General features: G+C 46.4%; 1 protein-coding gene across 1 annotated transcript in view; it reads left to right on the top strand.

Annotated features, from left to right (window-relative positions):
* The first annotated feature begins 88 nt into the window (after positions 1–88).
* The window catches only part of IL10RB (interleukin 10 receptor subunit beta), a 30,715-nt gene continuing 13,709 nt past the window's right edge, over positions 89–17,094 (top strand). Inside the window, exons 1-5 of the mRNA XM_015092371.4 lie at positions 89–224; positions 2,807–2,930; positions 7,429–7,586; positions 9,121–9,287; positions 14,290–14,437. Coding sequence (XP_014947857.2) covers positions 176–224; positions 2,807–2,930; positions 7,429–7,586; positions 9,121–9,287; positions 14,290–14,437 — 646 coding nt within the window. The 5' untranslated portion in view covers positions 89–175. The remainder of the gene's footprint in view (positions 225–2,806; positions 2,931–7,428; positions 7,587–9,120; positions 9,288–14,289; positions 14,438–17,094) is intronic.

The following is a 17,094-nucleotide window of genomic DNA, read 5'->3' as shown; positions in this document are numbered from 1 at the left end:
GGCGGGCCCTGCACCGCCCCGCCCCGCCCCCGGTTCCCGGAAGCAGCCTCGGAGCTGGCAGGCGGGCGCGCGTACGTGCGACCCCGGCGTAAGAGGTTGGGGGGTGTGCCCCGGTGCCCGGCGGCTGTCTGCGGGGCTCCCCTCTTGAGCGCCCTCCTGGGCTCCCGGCGCGACTATGGCGCGCAGCCTCCGGAGCTGGCTGGGCGGCTGCCTCCTGATGTCAGGTGAGGGGTCTGCGGGGAGGGGACGCTGGGTAGCTTCCGGGGCGTCGGCTCGACCGCCGGGGCTGCCCGCGCTGGGACCCTGATGCCTGTGTCGCTGCGTCCCGACTGGAGGAAGCGCGCTCGGGAAGCGGGAGGCGTGGCAACGACGCCGGGCAGCGTTGACCCCCCAAAGACGACCCCCCCCGCCCTCCCCCTAGCGCACCCCAGAGGCGCAAAGTGACTTAAGTTCCTGGGCGGGCCATTAGGCCCAGCACGCCAAGGTCTGAATTCTGCCCCTCAACCCCTACAGCTCTAGGGCTTCTGAGTTCTAAATCCAGTGAAACCTTTCCTGTCCTGCTCCAAACTGCCTGTGTGTGTGTGTGTGTGTGTGTGTGTGTGTGTGTGTGTGTGTGTGTGTGTGTGTGTGTGTGTGTGTGTGTGTGTGTGCTTCTGAGTTCTAAATCCAGTGAAACCTTTCCTGTCCTGCTCCAAACTGCCTGTGTGTGTGTGTGTGTGTGTGTGTGCTTCTGAGTTCTAAATCCAGTGAAACCTTTCCTGTCCTGCTCCAAACTGCCTCTGTGTGTGTGTGTGTGTGTGTGTGTGTGTGTTAGTCACTCAGTCGTGTCCGACTCTTTGCGACCCCATGAACCCCTGGGGCCCGCCAGGCTTCTCTAGAGGTTCATGGGATTCTCCAGGTAAGAATACTGGAGTGGGTTGCCATTCCCTCCTCCAGGGGATCTTCCCGACCCAGGGATTGAACCCTGGTCTCCTGCATCGCAGGCAGGTTCTTTACCACTTGGGCTACAGGGCAGTCCTCTAAACTGTCTCCCCAGGTTCAAATAACAGTATGGATCCCTCCTTCCTTTCTGATGGATCTCTCATTCTGCGGTTTCCCTCCCACCTATATCAGGCTGTTTGTCCCTGGGATTCTCCACCTCTATCAGCCAAGTTTATACCCAGCTCTGTTCTCTCTTTCTCCTACACTACCCCTCTGGGGGCTGCCAACAGAACTCTGGCATTAAATACCAGCTCTGGGCTTCCCTGGTGGCTCAGATGGTAAAGAATCTGCCTGTAATGCAGGAGATCCAGGTTCAATCCCTGGGTGGGGAAGATCCCCTGGAGAATGAAATTGCAACCCACTCCAGTATTCTTACCTGGAGAATTCCAGGGACAAAGGAGCCTGGCCAGCTGCAGTCCACGGGGTCCCAAGGAGTCTAACACTGTGGAGGGACTAACACGTAACACTGGGCTTCCCTGGTAGCTTGGTGGTAAAGAATCTATCTTACCAATGCAGGAGATGTAGGTTCGATCCCTGGTCAGGGAAGATCCCCTGGAGTAGTAAATGGCAACCCACTCCAGTAATCTTTCCTGGGAAATCCCATGGTTAGAAGGAGCCTCGTGGGCTACAGTCCATGGGGTTGCAGAAGAGTTGGACACAGCTTAGCCACTGGACAACATGGACTCATGACTTTCAAATTTCTGTCTGTTGGTGCTAGTTGGGTGATGGTCCGGTGTCAGTTATTACACTCTTCTCTGTATTTCTGTGTATGTTTGGCATTTTCTGTTAAAAAGTTTAACAACTATTTCTATCTCTAGCTCAAATCTACGCTCTGTGCCTACAGCTGGCTTATTCATCCAGCTGTCTCTGACATTCCTACTTATGTATCCTTCGGTATCTCAAACCTAATGCAAATCCTAAAATTGTTGTTTTTGTTCAGTTGTGTCTGACTCTTTGCGACCCCATGGACTGCAGCAGGCCAGGCTTCTCTTTGCTGTCTCCTGGAGTTTGCTCAAACTCATGTCCATTGAGTCAGTGATGCCATCCAACCATCTCATCCTCTGTCGTCCCCTTCTCCTCCTGTCTTCAATCTTTCCCAGCATCATGGTCTTTTCCAATGAGTCAGTTCTTCGCATCAGGTGGCCAAAGTATTGGAACTTCAGCTTCAGCAACAGTCCTTCCAGTGAATATTTAGTGTTGTTTGATTTCCACCCCCAGCCCCAGTCAGAGCATAAGGTGCTTAAGCAGGGAGTGGATATTAACATCTGCTTCACACCGAGCGTATCAGGAAGTCTAAAGTTTATACATCTGGAAATAGATTTAAAATCTACCCCCTCACACCTTTCTGTTGTTGTTTCAGTCACTCAGTCATGGCCTACTCTCTGGCGACCCCATGGACTGTAGCCCACCAGGCTCCTTCTGTCCATGGGATTTCCCAGGCAAGAATGCAGGAGTGGATTGCCATTTCTTTCTCCAGGGGATCTTCTCGACCCAGGGATCAAACCCACATTTCCTACGTTGGCAGGCAGATTCCTTACCGCTGAGCCACTTGGAAAGCCCTCACACCTTTCTACCACCACCCAAATGCCAGGTCACCCTCATCCATCCCCACGTCTCTATTGCTGTCCTTCTCCCCTTAGCAATTTCTTCTCTTCAAATACAGTCCAGACTCCTTAGCACCGCTAATGTGTGTCTCCCTCTCCCACAAGCCCATGTGAAGACTTTGAGCCACAGAGTACATGACCTGAGTATTGGACATGGTTATTTTCTTGGACAACTATTTTGAGAAAGAGAGTTGCCAACTTTTTTCCCTTTATGTTTACAGCATTAGGAATGATTCCACCTCCTGAAAATGTCAGAATGAATTCAGTTAATTTCAAGAATATTCTACGATGGGAGTCACCTGCTTTTCCCAAGGGGAATCTGACGTTCACAGCTCAGTACCAAAGGCAAGTCTGGGCCGCTGTTGGCAGGAGGGCACCAAAGGATGGTGGCCTTGGCAGGGCTGGTCACTGGGCTGGACCAAGGAGAGAGCCTGACTGCTGTCACCCAAGAGACCGTAACAGCCCAGGGAGAGCCTTTCCCCTGGCCTTTTTCATTCTGTCCCAGAATTCTTGTGAAAGCTCTGTTCCCTGAAAACAGACAGTAAAATCCTTTCTCCTGTTTCTTGTGATGGTTCGTGGTGTGACAGACATTTTAGCCTATAGATCATGGGTGTCATCAGCCACCAAGGCAGCTTGCTGCAATGTGAACTTATCAGGCTTGTCACTGTTGATGTTTTTTTAAGAGAAACATGCCAATGATGAGACCACCTTCCAGTTATTAGAGTAGTATTGCTGAAAATGAGAGTGTTAGTTGCTTAGCTGTGAACAACTCTATGCCACTCCATGGACTGTAGCCCACCAGGCTCCTCTGTCCATGGAATTCTCCAGGCAAGAATACTGGAGTGAGTAACCATTCCCTTCTCCAGTGGATCTTCCTGACCCAGGGATTGAACCCAGGTCGCCTACATTGTAGGCAGATTCTTTATCATCTGAGCCACCAAGGAGGCTCAGAGTAATATTGCTCGAAGTCAACAGTTTGTAAGTGGGAGCTATCCAAGAAAACCGAGGTATGCGAAGCAGGCAGGAAGCCCCTTGCTAGCTTACCACCCACCCGCCTAGGTTATAAACTGCATACCTCAGTGCTGGGGGGTACAGATCATTTGCATAGTGGGTGCTCAGCTACTCTGAGTTGTGTTCCGAAACTGAATTGTAAGAGAGCTGCTGACTGTTGAAAGCTGTCTCCTCTGAAGACAGCAGAGGCTTAAGAAGGAAGGGTGAGTGTGACCTCAGTGATGCACCAAGCTCCCAGGACCTGCCCTTCCTGTCAGTTTCTCCTTGTGTTGGGCCTGCCACCATATGTCACAAGCTGGGCTACAGGTGACGCATCTCTGTGTCGGGTGCAAAACAGCAACAGGAGGGCAAAGGGCAGTGAGCCGCACACCTGCTTCCCGTGTGGCTCAGAAACGGACAAAGGCAGATACTTGCCCTCCGTGAGCCGGGAGGGGGTGCAGACACACCCTCTGTGAGCCGGGAGAGATGCGAGTCTCGGGGGCTTTGATCCTACACTCCTCGTTTTACCACCATATCCAGAGCTTGCTGAGTCAGAGAAGAAGGAGAAAGATAAATAAGATCACCTTTGTTTACACTTTTTTTTTAACTTTTTAGTTCAAAATAATTCGCAAGTAACAAATCATTTCAAAATATCAAGTGTAATGCAGAAAACTTCCAAATAGCCTATATCCACATTCACCAGTTTTTAAGGTCTGCCACAGTGTCTCTAGCAGAGATATTACTTTGCCAACAAAGGTCCGTCTAGTCAAGGCTATGGTTTTTCCAGTGGTCATTTATGAATGTGAGAGTTGGACTGTGAAGAAGGCTGAGCACCTAAGAACTGATGCTTTTGAACTGTGGTGTTGGAGAAGACTCTTGAGAGTCCCTTGGACTGCAAGGAGATCCAACCAGTCCATTCTGAAGGAGATCAGCCCTGGGATTTCTTTGGAAGGAATGATGCTAAAGCTGAAGCTCTAGTACTTTGGCCACCTCATGCAAAGAGTTGACTCATTGGAAAAGACTCTGATGCTGGGAGGGATTGGGGGCAAGAGGAGAAGGGGACGACCGAGCATGAGATGGCTGGGTGGCATCACTGACTCGATGGACTTGAGTCTGAGTGAACTCCGGGAGATGGTGATGGACAGGGAGGCCTGGCGTGCTGCGATTCATGGGGTTGCAAGGAGTCGGACACGACTGAGCGACTGAACTGAACTGCCTGAGCTGATAGTGTCTCTGTGCTCCGTAATGCCTTCCGCCCCTCGATATGTCACAGTGTGCTTCATGAGAGCAAGGGTGACCGTTTGCATCGCTGCAGCACAGCACCGAGGTTTGGCAGGCTCACCTGTGATGCTGTCCTGGCATTTCAGTCCATGTTCCAGTCCTGTCAGTCTCCCCAAGGACCTAAGACGGGTCAGCCGGAGACTTCATTTTTTTCTCCTGCTGTGCATTTTCTAGCTTTGATTGGTTAGTTTTATCTCTGTGTTTTCTCCACTCTGTCTTGATAGCTCTGGGGGTTTTGTTGTGGAAAATTAACTTTCCTCTCTGTCTCTCTCTCTCCCTGTAGTGTATTTCTTATTGTTCTGTTCTTTGTTTCTTTGCCATCGGAGTAGAAGTGTTTGGTTTTAGATGTTTGTCTTTTAGATGAGAGCTGCCAATAGCTAAGAGTGAAACCTGGATTCCAGTCTCCTGAGCATAGAGGTGCAGACCAAGCCGGGCCTCTGCTGGGGAAAACAAAACATACGCTGGGTGTGGAAGAAATTTGACCCTGAAAAATGTGTTTACCCTTCTATGGCTCTAGAAAACATTTGATTAAAATTCAGCCTGAGTGGTCACACAGCACAAACTCTCATTGTCTGTGTGCATTGCATAGGGGTGGCCAAGGGTGGGGCTTTAGAGACTGCACTGGTGATTTTAATATGGAAACATCTAAAACAACCAGGTGTAAATACAGGGAACAGATCATATTAACTACTTAATGGAAAGAAAAATATGTGTAGATACTATTAAAAAATAACCTAATGAAAGGGAAGTCGCTGCAAAATAACTGTTGAAAGACTGTGTTCCGCTCAATTGATGCATTAGTTTAAATGTATGGAAGAAATGGCCACATGTGGGAAAAGCCCCTTCAATGAATGACCCCTGGATTTTCCCAATGATGGGATGTTAAGCAGCCATAAAAAGTTCATTGATTGAAAAAGTGTTTGTGGCCTATGTAGTGAAAAGACAGTAAAAAAAGCAGACAGTAAGCCCAACTATCTCTGCCTCCTAAGAGTCGGGTGGAGTGTGCAGGTGGCACTCTGAAGTCAAGCAGACCTGAGTTCCATGAGCGAGTTTCTAGACTTCCCACCCCTGTGCCTTGTCTGTAGAATAAGGGTGATGTCATTTCTGCCCTCCTGTGAAAATTCAGTGAGGTAATACTGTTGAAATAGCACACTGTTGGACACCTGCATGCTTGACAAATGTTGGTGGTTATTATTTTTATCATCTTCACTGTCACCTCTGAGAGCAGCTAGATTGTTTTGGCACCAAGACAGGAAGGTGCCAATCAGACAAAATTCTTACTTTTTGTAAGACAAGATCCTGGATTTCCTTACATCAGGTGGCACTGATTATAGTTCCTGAGGCTATTATGAGGTTAAGTTACATCCCTTTCCTTCCACGCCATGTTTCTGCCACCCTCCCTCTGGGTGTTGGCCTGGAGATCTGAGGTCAGTGAGGTTGTTTTTTAAATAATTTTTCCAGCATGATTGAGCCATAGTCACATATAGGGCATTATTTGAAATCATTGTTATATACCTATTTTGGCTAATATGTGTATATCAACATTTCACAAACTATGCCCCACAACTTTCAGAGATACATAATCAAAAAGGGACGCTTTCTCGGTCAAATATGTTGAATACTCAACCCCTTTTTGGAGAAGGCAGTGGCAACCCACTCCAGTACTCTTGCCTGGAAAATCCCATGGACAGAGGAGCCTGGTAGGATACAATCCATGGGGTCGCTGAGAGTCAGACACGACTGAGTGACTTCACTTTCACTTTTCACCTTCATGCGTTGGAGAAGGAAATGGCAACCCACTCCAGTGTTCCTGCCTGGAGAATCCCAGGGACAGGGCAGCCTGGTGGGCTGCTGTCTATGGGATCACACAGAGTCGGACACGACTGAAGCGACTTAGCAGCAGCAGCAACCCCTTTTTGGAAAGACACGTGCTCTGAGGAATTCTGTTGAGAAGAGACATCTATTCATGTTTCACCTTGTTTTTGCCCCAGATTGTTTGACCATGGGATGGATTATTTTTGAAAGTCTTGATGATACGTCAAGGATCATTACAGTCCCATGGAGCAGAGTTTAGAAAATGCACATATGCCATGACAACCTCAGAGAGACTGAGACTGAGGCTCCCAGCCACCGGGAGTGATTGGCCAGACCTCCAGGAGCTCCCTGGTGGCTCAGCTGGAAAAGAATCCGCCGGCCATGCAGGAGATCTGGGTTCGATCCCTGGGTTGGGAAGATCCCCTGGAGAAAGGAACGGCTACCCACTCCAGTATTCTGGCCTGGAGAATAACATGGACTGTATAGTCCTCGAGGTTGCAGAGTCGGCCACAAGTGAGTGACTTTCACTTTCACCAGAAGCTCAAAAATTCCAAGGTCCTCAGTCGGACACAACTGAGCGACTGAACTAAACTGACTAGCTGTGCTTATGGGCAGTCATGGAATCCAAGCAGTGTCCAAGCAGGTCAGAAGCAAGGTCAAGGGCCTTCGTTCCTGCTTCTGAAGCTTGAACAAGACTCCCTCTGTTTTAATTTCCCAAACAGAATTCTTATGATTTTTTTTTTTTCTGATTTTGTAGTTACAAGAAATTCCAGGATAGATGCACAAGTATTTTGTCGACGGAATGCGATTTCTCAAGTCTTTCCAAGTATGGTGACCACACCTTGAGAGTCAGGGCTGAATTTGCTGATGAGAGTTCAGACTGGATAAACATCACCTTCTGTCCTGTGGATGACAGTAAGCCCCCTTCGTTTTCATCTCATTGTAATGTCATCACCCTGCCTTGATTATTTCCCCCTTGGTTGGCCCATGGGCAGAAATTCTTTGAGTGCCCACCAAGTGGATGGCCTTGGATGAGGAGCAAAGGGGCTATAACTAGGAGGGCTGTGACCTTAAGGGAGTTTGTGGGAGAGACAGGCCAGAATCAGCATAAGGCAAAAAACATAGTACAGATTTCTGCTCCTGCACTGAGCAGACTTACCAGTTCCTGACTGGTTCCAAATCCTATCCTAGGGCCCATTTATGGAAGTTCTCTTTAGAAACTGATGCCAAATATAAGTAGATATGCGGTTTGTTCCAAGGTCACAGGGGTGATGAGCAAGCAGCACAGGAATCCACACCCAGGCTTCCTCTGTGGCAGGGCTCTCAGCAATGACAACCCCGCATCCGATATTTGCCTCTTGAAGTTTATATGATGGGAGAGTGCTTCAAAATGTCACAGGAACCTATTTATACTTGCTTCGGTAAAACATGATGAATGTTCTTATCTGGTCTTCAGCTTCTAGCAGAGTAGAAATAGGGTAGAATGCTAACCCAGGCCTATTCGCAGCCCCCCAAATGTAACAGTCGCCAGACAAGAATACCAGGTATAACTCAAACAGCATGATTGCCAGGGGCCATTTATGATTCATTCCACAGTTCTTATTGAGCACCTTCCGTGTGCCAGCACCTACTATGTGCTGAGGCCACAGCGCCTACTGTGTGCTAAAGCTACAGTGGTGAACAAGACAAAAACCCCTGCCCCGGTGAAATGTACATTCCAGTTGGGAAGACAGACGATAAATAGACAGATACATATTTTATGACAGACAGTGACCGTGGCTCTAAAGAAAATAAAGTAAGATGCCAGGACAGGCAGTGGTGGGAGCTGCTCTTTACATAGCATGGTGAGACAGTTCTCTCCGAGGTGGCAGCAATTGGCCAGAGACCCAAATGAGTTGAAGGAACCCATCATGTGAATGTCTAGTAAAAGAGCTTTGGGGAGAGGGGAGTAGTTTCCGACTTCGTTGGAAAATGTATTTGTTGGAAAGTGGTTTAATTATATAGGTTAAACACTAAAAATAGAAATACCATCTCTTGCTTCCAACCCAGCAATGGAAATAACGAAAACTCAACCCAACCAAAAAAATAAATAAATAAAAGGGAGGAGGGGAGAGGAATGAGCCATTAAAAACAAAAAAAAGCAGTCTTTATAGAAAACACAAAGTAATGTAGTTGGAGTAATTGCAAATATATCAGAAATCACAATAAATATAAAAGGACCAAACCTGATTAATAAAGGCAAAGGTAAAAAGATTTTTTTTTGTTTGTTTTAAGAAACAAAATCTAACTGTTCTTAGCCACATCAGTCAACATCACCACAGTGGTGTATCAAGGACAGAGTATTTCAGTAGCCCAGTTGGTCTGCCCAGTTACGAAAAGTAAATGTTGATATGTTGATGTTTTTAACATGTGAATTTTGATTGTCATTTTGCTTTGTTCTCATCCTCAGCCACTATCGGACCTCCCAGAATGCAAGTAGAAGCACTTGCTAATTCTTTACATATGCGTTTCTTTGCCCCAAGAATCGAGAATGAACCTGAACCGTGGACCATGAGGAACATTTATAACTCATGGACTTATCATGTGCAATACTGGAAAAATGGCTCTGATGAAAAGGTAAGTGCAGTGAATCACGCACATTGCAGCTGGCAGCTCCCTGTCCTTTGTTCAGCTGGAGCATGGCTGGAGGTCATGATGATGGAGAAAAGCTTTGCCAGGTGGCAGCACCTTATGGTCCAGAGGCTCTCAGGCCTGGTCCTTTGAGCTCCAGAAGCTACCCATTCTGGGGGTGACTGGTATGTCTGGTCACACTTCCCGGGGTTCAAGGGCAGACTTCCTGGGTGGTCTGGTGCAGGAGAACAAGCCTTTCTCTCCCCAGAGGGAAATTGCTGGAGAAGGCCAAGCTGACTCAGCAGCTGGCTGGGGGAACTTGGGGTCACCAGAATCGGGTGACCAGTGAATGACTACTGTTTCATGGCATGAGGGCCCACATACACCACAGAATAGTCAAGTCCATGGTCAGGGCAGCCCCAGCCCTGGATGAATGGTGGGCGTCACATTTTATAGGACTGACCCCACCTCTCCCCATTGCTTTCTTCCTCTTTCAGGAACAATGCCTTTCAAAACATGAGCTGGGAGTGGAAAGACCCTGCTGGCATGTTGCCCCTGCCACTGTGTGACTCTGGTCACATTCTTGACCTCAGCTTCTCAGGTCTGCAAAGTGGGCATATAACCCATTTCATTAATAAAGTGGGGATAATAACCTACTTTGGGGCTTCCCTGGTGGCTCAGCAATAAAGAATCTGCCTGCAATGCAGGAGACTTGGGTTCCATCCCTGGGTCAGGAAGCCCCCCTGGAGGAGGCCATGGCAATCCGTTCTTAGTACCCTTGCCTGGATAATCCTGTTGACAGAGAAGTCTGGCAGGCTGCAGTCCATAGAGTCGCACAGAGTTGGACATGACTGATGCATCTAAGCAGCAGCAATCACTTACTTCACAGGATTGTTGAGAAATTTAATGGCATAATGAAAAAAAGTAAAAAGAAAGGTAAACGTGTCCCGTTGCATGAACAATGTATTACGGGTCAATATGTGAGATTCCCTTCCCCTTGTGTAGACAGGTTAAAATGCTATTTTCATTCATCTTTGATCACCTTTAATTCTTTTAGTGCTTCTGAGCCAAATGTCATTTCTGGTCCTAAACTGACTTACATATATGTTATGTAAGTTACGTTACATATATGTTATCTCCTCTACATTAAATCACTAATGCTCATATATTTGGCAAGAACAGGTCACCCATGTGTCTTATCTGAAGTGAAGTGAAGTCATGTCCAGCACTTAGCAACCCCATGACTATACAGTCCATGGAATTCTCCGGGCCAGAATAATGGAGTGGGTAGCCTTTCCCTTCTCCAGGGACTCTTCCCAACCCAGGGATCAAACCCAGGTCTCCTGCATTGCAGGTGGATTCTTTACCAGCTGAGCCACAAGGGAATCCCAAGAATACTGGTGTGGGTAGCCTATCCTTTATCCAGTGGATCTTCCCAACCCTTGCCAGGAATCGAACCAGGGTCTCCTGAATTCCAGGCAGATTTTCTACCAGCTGAACTACCCGGGAATCCTGTATTGTCTGAGGAATAATGTAATTAAATTTATATCTACTTACAATGTAGTCCCCCAAAATCTCAAGTTAATTTCCCCCAAAAAAGGCTCCGTTGTGATCAATTCATAACATATACAAATATCAGATCACACTGTTATACACCTGAAACCATTAAGATATTGTGTATAAACTACACTTCAGTTTTTTTAAATGCTTTGTTAAGTGATACAGGATATCTGCCTTCTTCACAGGAGAGATGATTTTGCTTATGGTCAAGACCCTGGGATTACATGTGCCTAGGAAGCAATACAGAACAATAAGTTTTATGATCACTTGTCGAACGTAGGGATCCCTGCTAAACTCTGAGATACAAAGATAACTCCTGAAGCTAGCAGCCTATTGTGATTTTTTTTTAAATTTTAATTGGAGACTAATTACTTTACAATAGTGTAGTGGTTTTTGCCATACACTGACATGAATCAGCCATGGGTGTACATGTGTTCCTCATCCTAAGAATCAGATTCCACAGTTACCCAGGGCCTGAGTGCCTCCTGCCCCAGGCATGAAGTGCAAAACCCAGTCTATCTTTAGCTTCTTATCTAGAATATGCCCTCAGGACTGGCATCTGGTTACACATTTGTCCCTTCCTTCTGCCTGGGGTAGGGAAGACTTTGGTGTGAACATACAGAGTATTGGAAAGGCTGCGTGCTCCCCAAAGTGTGTCTCTCACTAGTGCCTGCAGGGCCACCTCTGCCAGTTTATCATGCTATCAACTCAGTGTTTGTGTCGCTTTACCCCATCCCCACCCTCACCCTTCTGCAAATTCACGTGTTGAAATCCAATCCCCAGTGTGATGGTATTAGGAGGTAGATCTTAGCACCCTTTTAAAGGAGGCCCCAGAGAGCTCCCTCACCCCTTCTACCCCTTGGGGAGGACTCAGCAAGAAAACCCAGTTATGAACCAGGAAGCAGGCCCTCCTGAGAGGTCAGATCTGCTGGTGCTTTCATCTTGGACTTCCCAGTATCCAGAGCTGTGTGAAAGTATTATGTCTCAATAAGCCACCCAGTCTTTGGCATTCTGTTTACAGCAGCCTGAAAGAAATAGGATTAAATGGTTCCCTTTTAGAATGCAGGTGTCTCTGAGAGAGTGCCACCAGTTCAGGTCCCTGAGCTAAAAACATTAAAAGCTTCTAGAAGTTCTTTCTTCTTGGTGGGAGACAGCAGGGAGATAAAACCAGAAGTTGGGGCTTCCCTGGTGGTCCAGCGGTTAAGAATCGGCCTTGCAATGCAAGAGACATGGGTTCCATCCCTGGTCCAGGAAGATCCCACGTGCCGTGGAGCAACTAAACCATTTGCCACAACTACTGAAGCCCATGTGTCCTAGAGCCTGTGCTCCACAAGAGAAGCCACCACAATGAGAAGCCCGTTCACCTCAACCAAGAGTAACCTCAGCTTGCCAAAACTAGAGAGAGCCCGAGCACAGCAACAAAGACTATCACAGCAAAAAAGTAAATAAACCTTTAAAAAAAGAAAAAGAAAGAAGCTGTCCAGAAGTTAAAAAAGAAAAAGGACTTCACATTTCTTCCCTATCTGCTTCTGACGTGTCAGCCTCTGAGTTTAGCCTTGAAAAAAAAATGCATTGTAAGGTTTTCAAGATATTGGGTTTCTGGAAATGAAAGCCAGGGATTTTTGGTTTTATTTCTGTTTTTAATCATTAGAAGTTATACTATACTCTTCATTTTTCAATTGGTAAAATCCAGTTCTTGCCTTCAGTGAGCTCCGCTTCTCATACAACAAAAGAATAGAGACAACCTGTCAGCAAGCCCAGCACCCAAAGAAAAGTAAGCAATTACTAAAGTAAAAACAGAGTCTCTGCTCAGTTTCTGTTGAAACTCGTATTCACATGGCAAATTTTTCATAAGGCCCTTTTATAAGGAATTTGTAACCATGCTGGAAATACAAGCTGTATGTACTCTTTTAATTCCCTTTATTTTGCTGGAAACTATTGTTACCAAGTCCATGTTCACTCCGCTCACCACACAACAAGCCAGCAAATCAGAGACAAGATATTGAGCCAAGGAAACATGAGTTTATTTGAAAAACCAGAAAACCGAGAAGATGGCAGACTAATGTGTCAAAAATAACCTTCTTATCAGGCTCTGGATGCCAGGTTCTTTTATAGAATAGAGAGGGAGAGGAAGTGAGGAAGTAAAAAGGCTATTAATCTTGCAAGTATCTCCTGGAATGGCCAACCTTGGGGGTGTGGCGGTGGGGGGGATGTGTTCATTTCTTCCTTCCTATAGGCAGCTATTCACAGGTAGACAGGATCCTGAACAAAGACACTTTGGTTTAATAGTAAAGGAGAGGGGCAGGGTACCCCCAGGCAGGCCATTATGTATAAATAGTATGCTCGTAGTGAACAAAAACAAATAGTATCCTCATAGTGAACAACAAAATAGTATCCTCATAGGAAGCAAAGGTTAAAGTAAAAGAAACAGATCCAATGTGGAGTCAGATTTTGTTCTTCCCTGCAACACTATTTTGGTTTCTCAAATTCAGAAACATGTCATCAATTACGATATCTTATATTCAAATTAAACTAAGATAAGTCTGGGATGGCCTCACCAGAGGCAGGCTATGGTGTATATCCTTGAGGTGAGATGAGCCGCCCGAGGAGGACAGCCCAGGTGCGTGAATGGAGAAGTGATTCAGAGGAGAACCCCAGGCAGCTAGGGCCAGAAATCACATTGGGTCTTACTGTAGTTGGCTGGTGTGTTCATTTGCCAGGGCTACAGTAACAAAGTACCATAAACTGGATGGATGAAGCGACAGAAATGTGTCGTCTTGAGGTTCTAAAGGCTGGAAGGCCAAGATCAAGGTGTCAGCAGGATTGGTTCCTCCTAAGGACCAAGAGGAAGATCTGTTCCAGGCCTCCCACCCAGCTTCTGGTGGGTGCTAGCCAATTTTGGATCCTTTAGTATATAGAGGCATCAGCCCAATCCCCACCTTCATCTTAATGTGGCATTCTATGTGCCCGCCTGTGTCTAAATATCCTTTTCATTTAAGGACACCAGTCATACTGGATTGGGGCCCATGCCAATAACCTCATTTACGTGATTACATCTAAAAAGACCTTCTGTCTAACCAAGTCACTTTTGAAAGTACTAGGGTTAGTATTTTAATGTAAGAATTTGGACAAAATTCAACCCATACAACTGGTTTATCTTAAAAAAAAAAACCGGGATGGTTTGCAAATCATTTAAACTAGTGAATTCAGGGAATAAAGCAGTTTGCCAGGACCACGGTCGTCCTTGCCCTTACCCCTCCTCCCCACTTAGAATGATCTCAGGGTCACCTGAGGTGATGTGGGAGGAGCATCTGCTTCCTTTATCCTCCTATTTTGAGCCTGAAGTAAAGATTATAACCAATAAGTGGCAGGTGGCGGGGTGGGGTGGGGCGATGGGAAATGTCCCTTCACTGCTGAGGCATGTTCTGTTTTTTGTCTCTGTTACTAGTTTTCAATTTCTGGTCAGTATGACTTCGAGTTCCTCCGAAATCTTGAGTCACAGACAACTTATTGTGTTCAAGTTCAAGGGTTTCTTCCTGATCGGAACAAAGCTGGAGAATGGAGTGAGCCTGTCTGTGAGCAAACAACCATTGACGGTGAGTCTTTGAGATGCACCATCTGCTGTTCTGTGTCCTCTGATCACCCTCTTTTTTTTTTTTTTTTGGACATGGGTGGTGGTGGTGGGGCCCCATGCTGCAAGGCTTGTGAGATCTGCATTCCCCAAACAGGGACTAAACCCGTGTCTCCTACAGTAGAAGCAGAGTCCTAACCCTGGACCGCCAGGGAATTCCCTCCTCTGAGCATCTTAAGTGGCTTTAGAGACTCCCACTGAGTGTGCCAGCTGAAAGACTCCTTGGAGATTATCACCCAGCTCAAACTCCAGTTCATCCCTGACTGACTGAACCTCATGCTGGGAAGGAGACCGCCACCTTCTGAGGCAGCTTGTTCACTCCTAAACCCAAGGGACTGATGGACAGTCCTTCCGTCCAGAGGGCTAAGGTTTCCCCACACACACGCACCTCCAGTGTGCTTGTTCTGACCTCTCGGGCTCCCTCAGCAAGTCTCAGGCCTCCCAAGACCACCCAGCAAAGGTCGAGCCCTGATGCCCTCTGCTAGACGCCTTTCCTTCCCAGGCTGCACACTCCAGTTCCTTCACACATCGTAGGAATAGTTTGGCAACCCCATCACTGTCCTCAGCAAGATAGTTTTAGGGTTCCTCATGAATTGTGGCACCAGAACCTCAACACAGTCCCCTACATATGAGGCACACGTACCCCAGTGTCTAGTAGAGTGCCTCCACGCTTGATGTTTCTTAAAACATGGGGAGGGAGGAAGAGAAGGAGGAACAGAGGGAAGAGGCAGGTACCAGTTGGCCTAGACATTGAGCAAGTATATACAGGTGTGTTATCATTCGAGATGATAAAATCTTACAGTCCGCACACAAATGAGGGGCCTTTTGTTATTTAAAGACGTTGTCCAGAGGATCTACCAGCTCAGATGCATACAAGCAGGTCTGATCCTGGCTCTTTTCATTTATGGAGTCCCTTTGGAAAGCAAAGCAGTGATTTGGGGATTGCAGAAGTACAAAGGAGAGCAATTGTAATAAAAGAATTCCCTCTGGAGTTTGAGGGAGACTGGAAGCCTGTATTTGTACGGCTGGGTCGCTCTCCTGTGCACCTGAAACTGTCACAACATTGTTAATTGGCTGTACTCCAATATAAAATAAAAGGTCTGAAAACAAAAAGCAACACGAATGATGCCCAGCAACTGAGTATCCATATGCAAAAAATCTATTTCCTCCAGAGAGAGGGGAAAACTTTCCATCTGTGTCACTGCAGTCCTGAGGCCGCTGTGTTGCTGCCATCATGGTGCTTCATCACGTCAGCTTATCAAGTTCTTCCCGAATGTTGGTTTTTGTCATTGGATGTATTTCTTGCCCAATTTTGCATTGTCTTATCAAAGAAAAACTGATTTGCTAGGAAGAGCTTCAGGATCTTTAACAGTTCGTTTTTTAAACCGTTGGTGTGTCCAGGATATGCCTACTTAATGGTCACTAATCCATAGGAACACACTGGACTATTTTGTAAGCTGTTGTGTTTGACTGTCTGCAAAGTCACAGTGAAAGACTTTTTGGCAAATATCAGCTGAAATCAACACCCAGTGCCAAGTGCATTATTGTCCCAACTGTGTCCCATGAGTGTTTATGGGATATTTCTCAAAACAAGAGCCCTGTAGTCAGATGGGCCTGGACATGAAGGTTCACCCCATCTCCCTCTCAGAAAAAAACACGCTATATATGATCATTTTTAGCATATTTGAGCTTTCAATACCCTTTCTGAGAAGGAGCATTTCCAAGAACACAGCTTGAGAAAAATAAGCCCACAATAGAATGGGAAAGACTAGATGTATATTCAAGAAAATTGGAGATATCAAGGGAATATTTCATGCAAGGATGGGCACAGTAAAGGACAGAAACAGCAAGGACCTCACAGAAGCAGAAGAGATGAAGAAAAGGTAACAGGAATACGTAGAAGAACTATGCAAAAAAGATCTTCATGACTGGGATAACCACGATGGTGTGATCGCTCACCTAGAGCCAGACATCCTGGAGTGTGAAGTCAAGTGGGCCTTAGGAAGCTTTACTACTAACAAAGCTAGTGGAGGTGATGGAATTCCAGCTGAGCTGTTTCAAATCCTAAAAGATGATGCTGTGAAAGTGCTGCACTCAATATGCCAGCAAATTTGGAAAACTCAGCAGTGGCCACAGGACTGGAAAAGGTGAGTTTTCATTCCAGTCCCAAAGAAGGACACCACCAAAGAATGTTCCAGCTACTGTACAGTTGTGTTCATTTCACACCCCAGTAAGGTTATGCTCAAAATCCTTCAAGCTAGACTTCAGCAGTATAAGAACCAAGAATTTCCGGATGTACAAACTGGGTTTAGATAAAGCAGAGGAACCAGAGATCAAATTGCCAGCATACAGTGGATCATAGATAAAGCAAGGGAATTTCAGAAAAACATCTACTTCTGCTTCACTGACTATGCAAAGTCTTTGACTGTGTGGATCACAACAAACTGTGGAAAATTCTTCAGGAGATGGGAATACTGGACCACCTTACCTGTCTCCTGAGAAACGTGTATGCTGATCAAGAAGCAGCAGTTAGAACCAGACATGGAACAACTAACTGGTTCAAAACTGGGGAAGAAGTATGTCAAGGCTGTATATTGTCACCCTGCTTCTTTAATTTATATG

Source organism: Ovis aries, chromosome 1 (assembly GCF_016772045.2).
Source record: "Ovis aries strain OAR_USU_Benz2616 breed Rambouillet chromosome 1, ARS-UI_Ramb_v3.0, whole genome shotgun sequence".
Taxonomy (NCBI): Eukaryota; Metazoa; Chordata; class Mammalia; order Artiodactyla; family Bovidae; genus Ovis; species Ovis aries.
The sequence above is the reverse complement of the archived record's forward strand: the minus strand, read 5'-3'. Positions and strand labels throughout refer to the sequence as shown.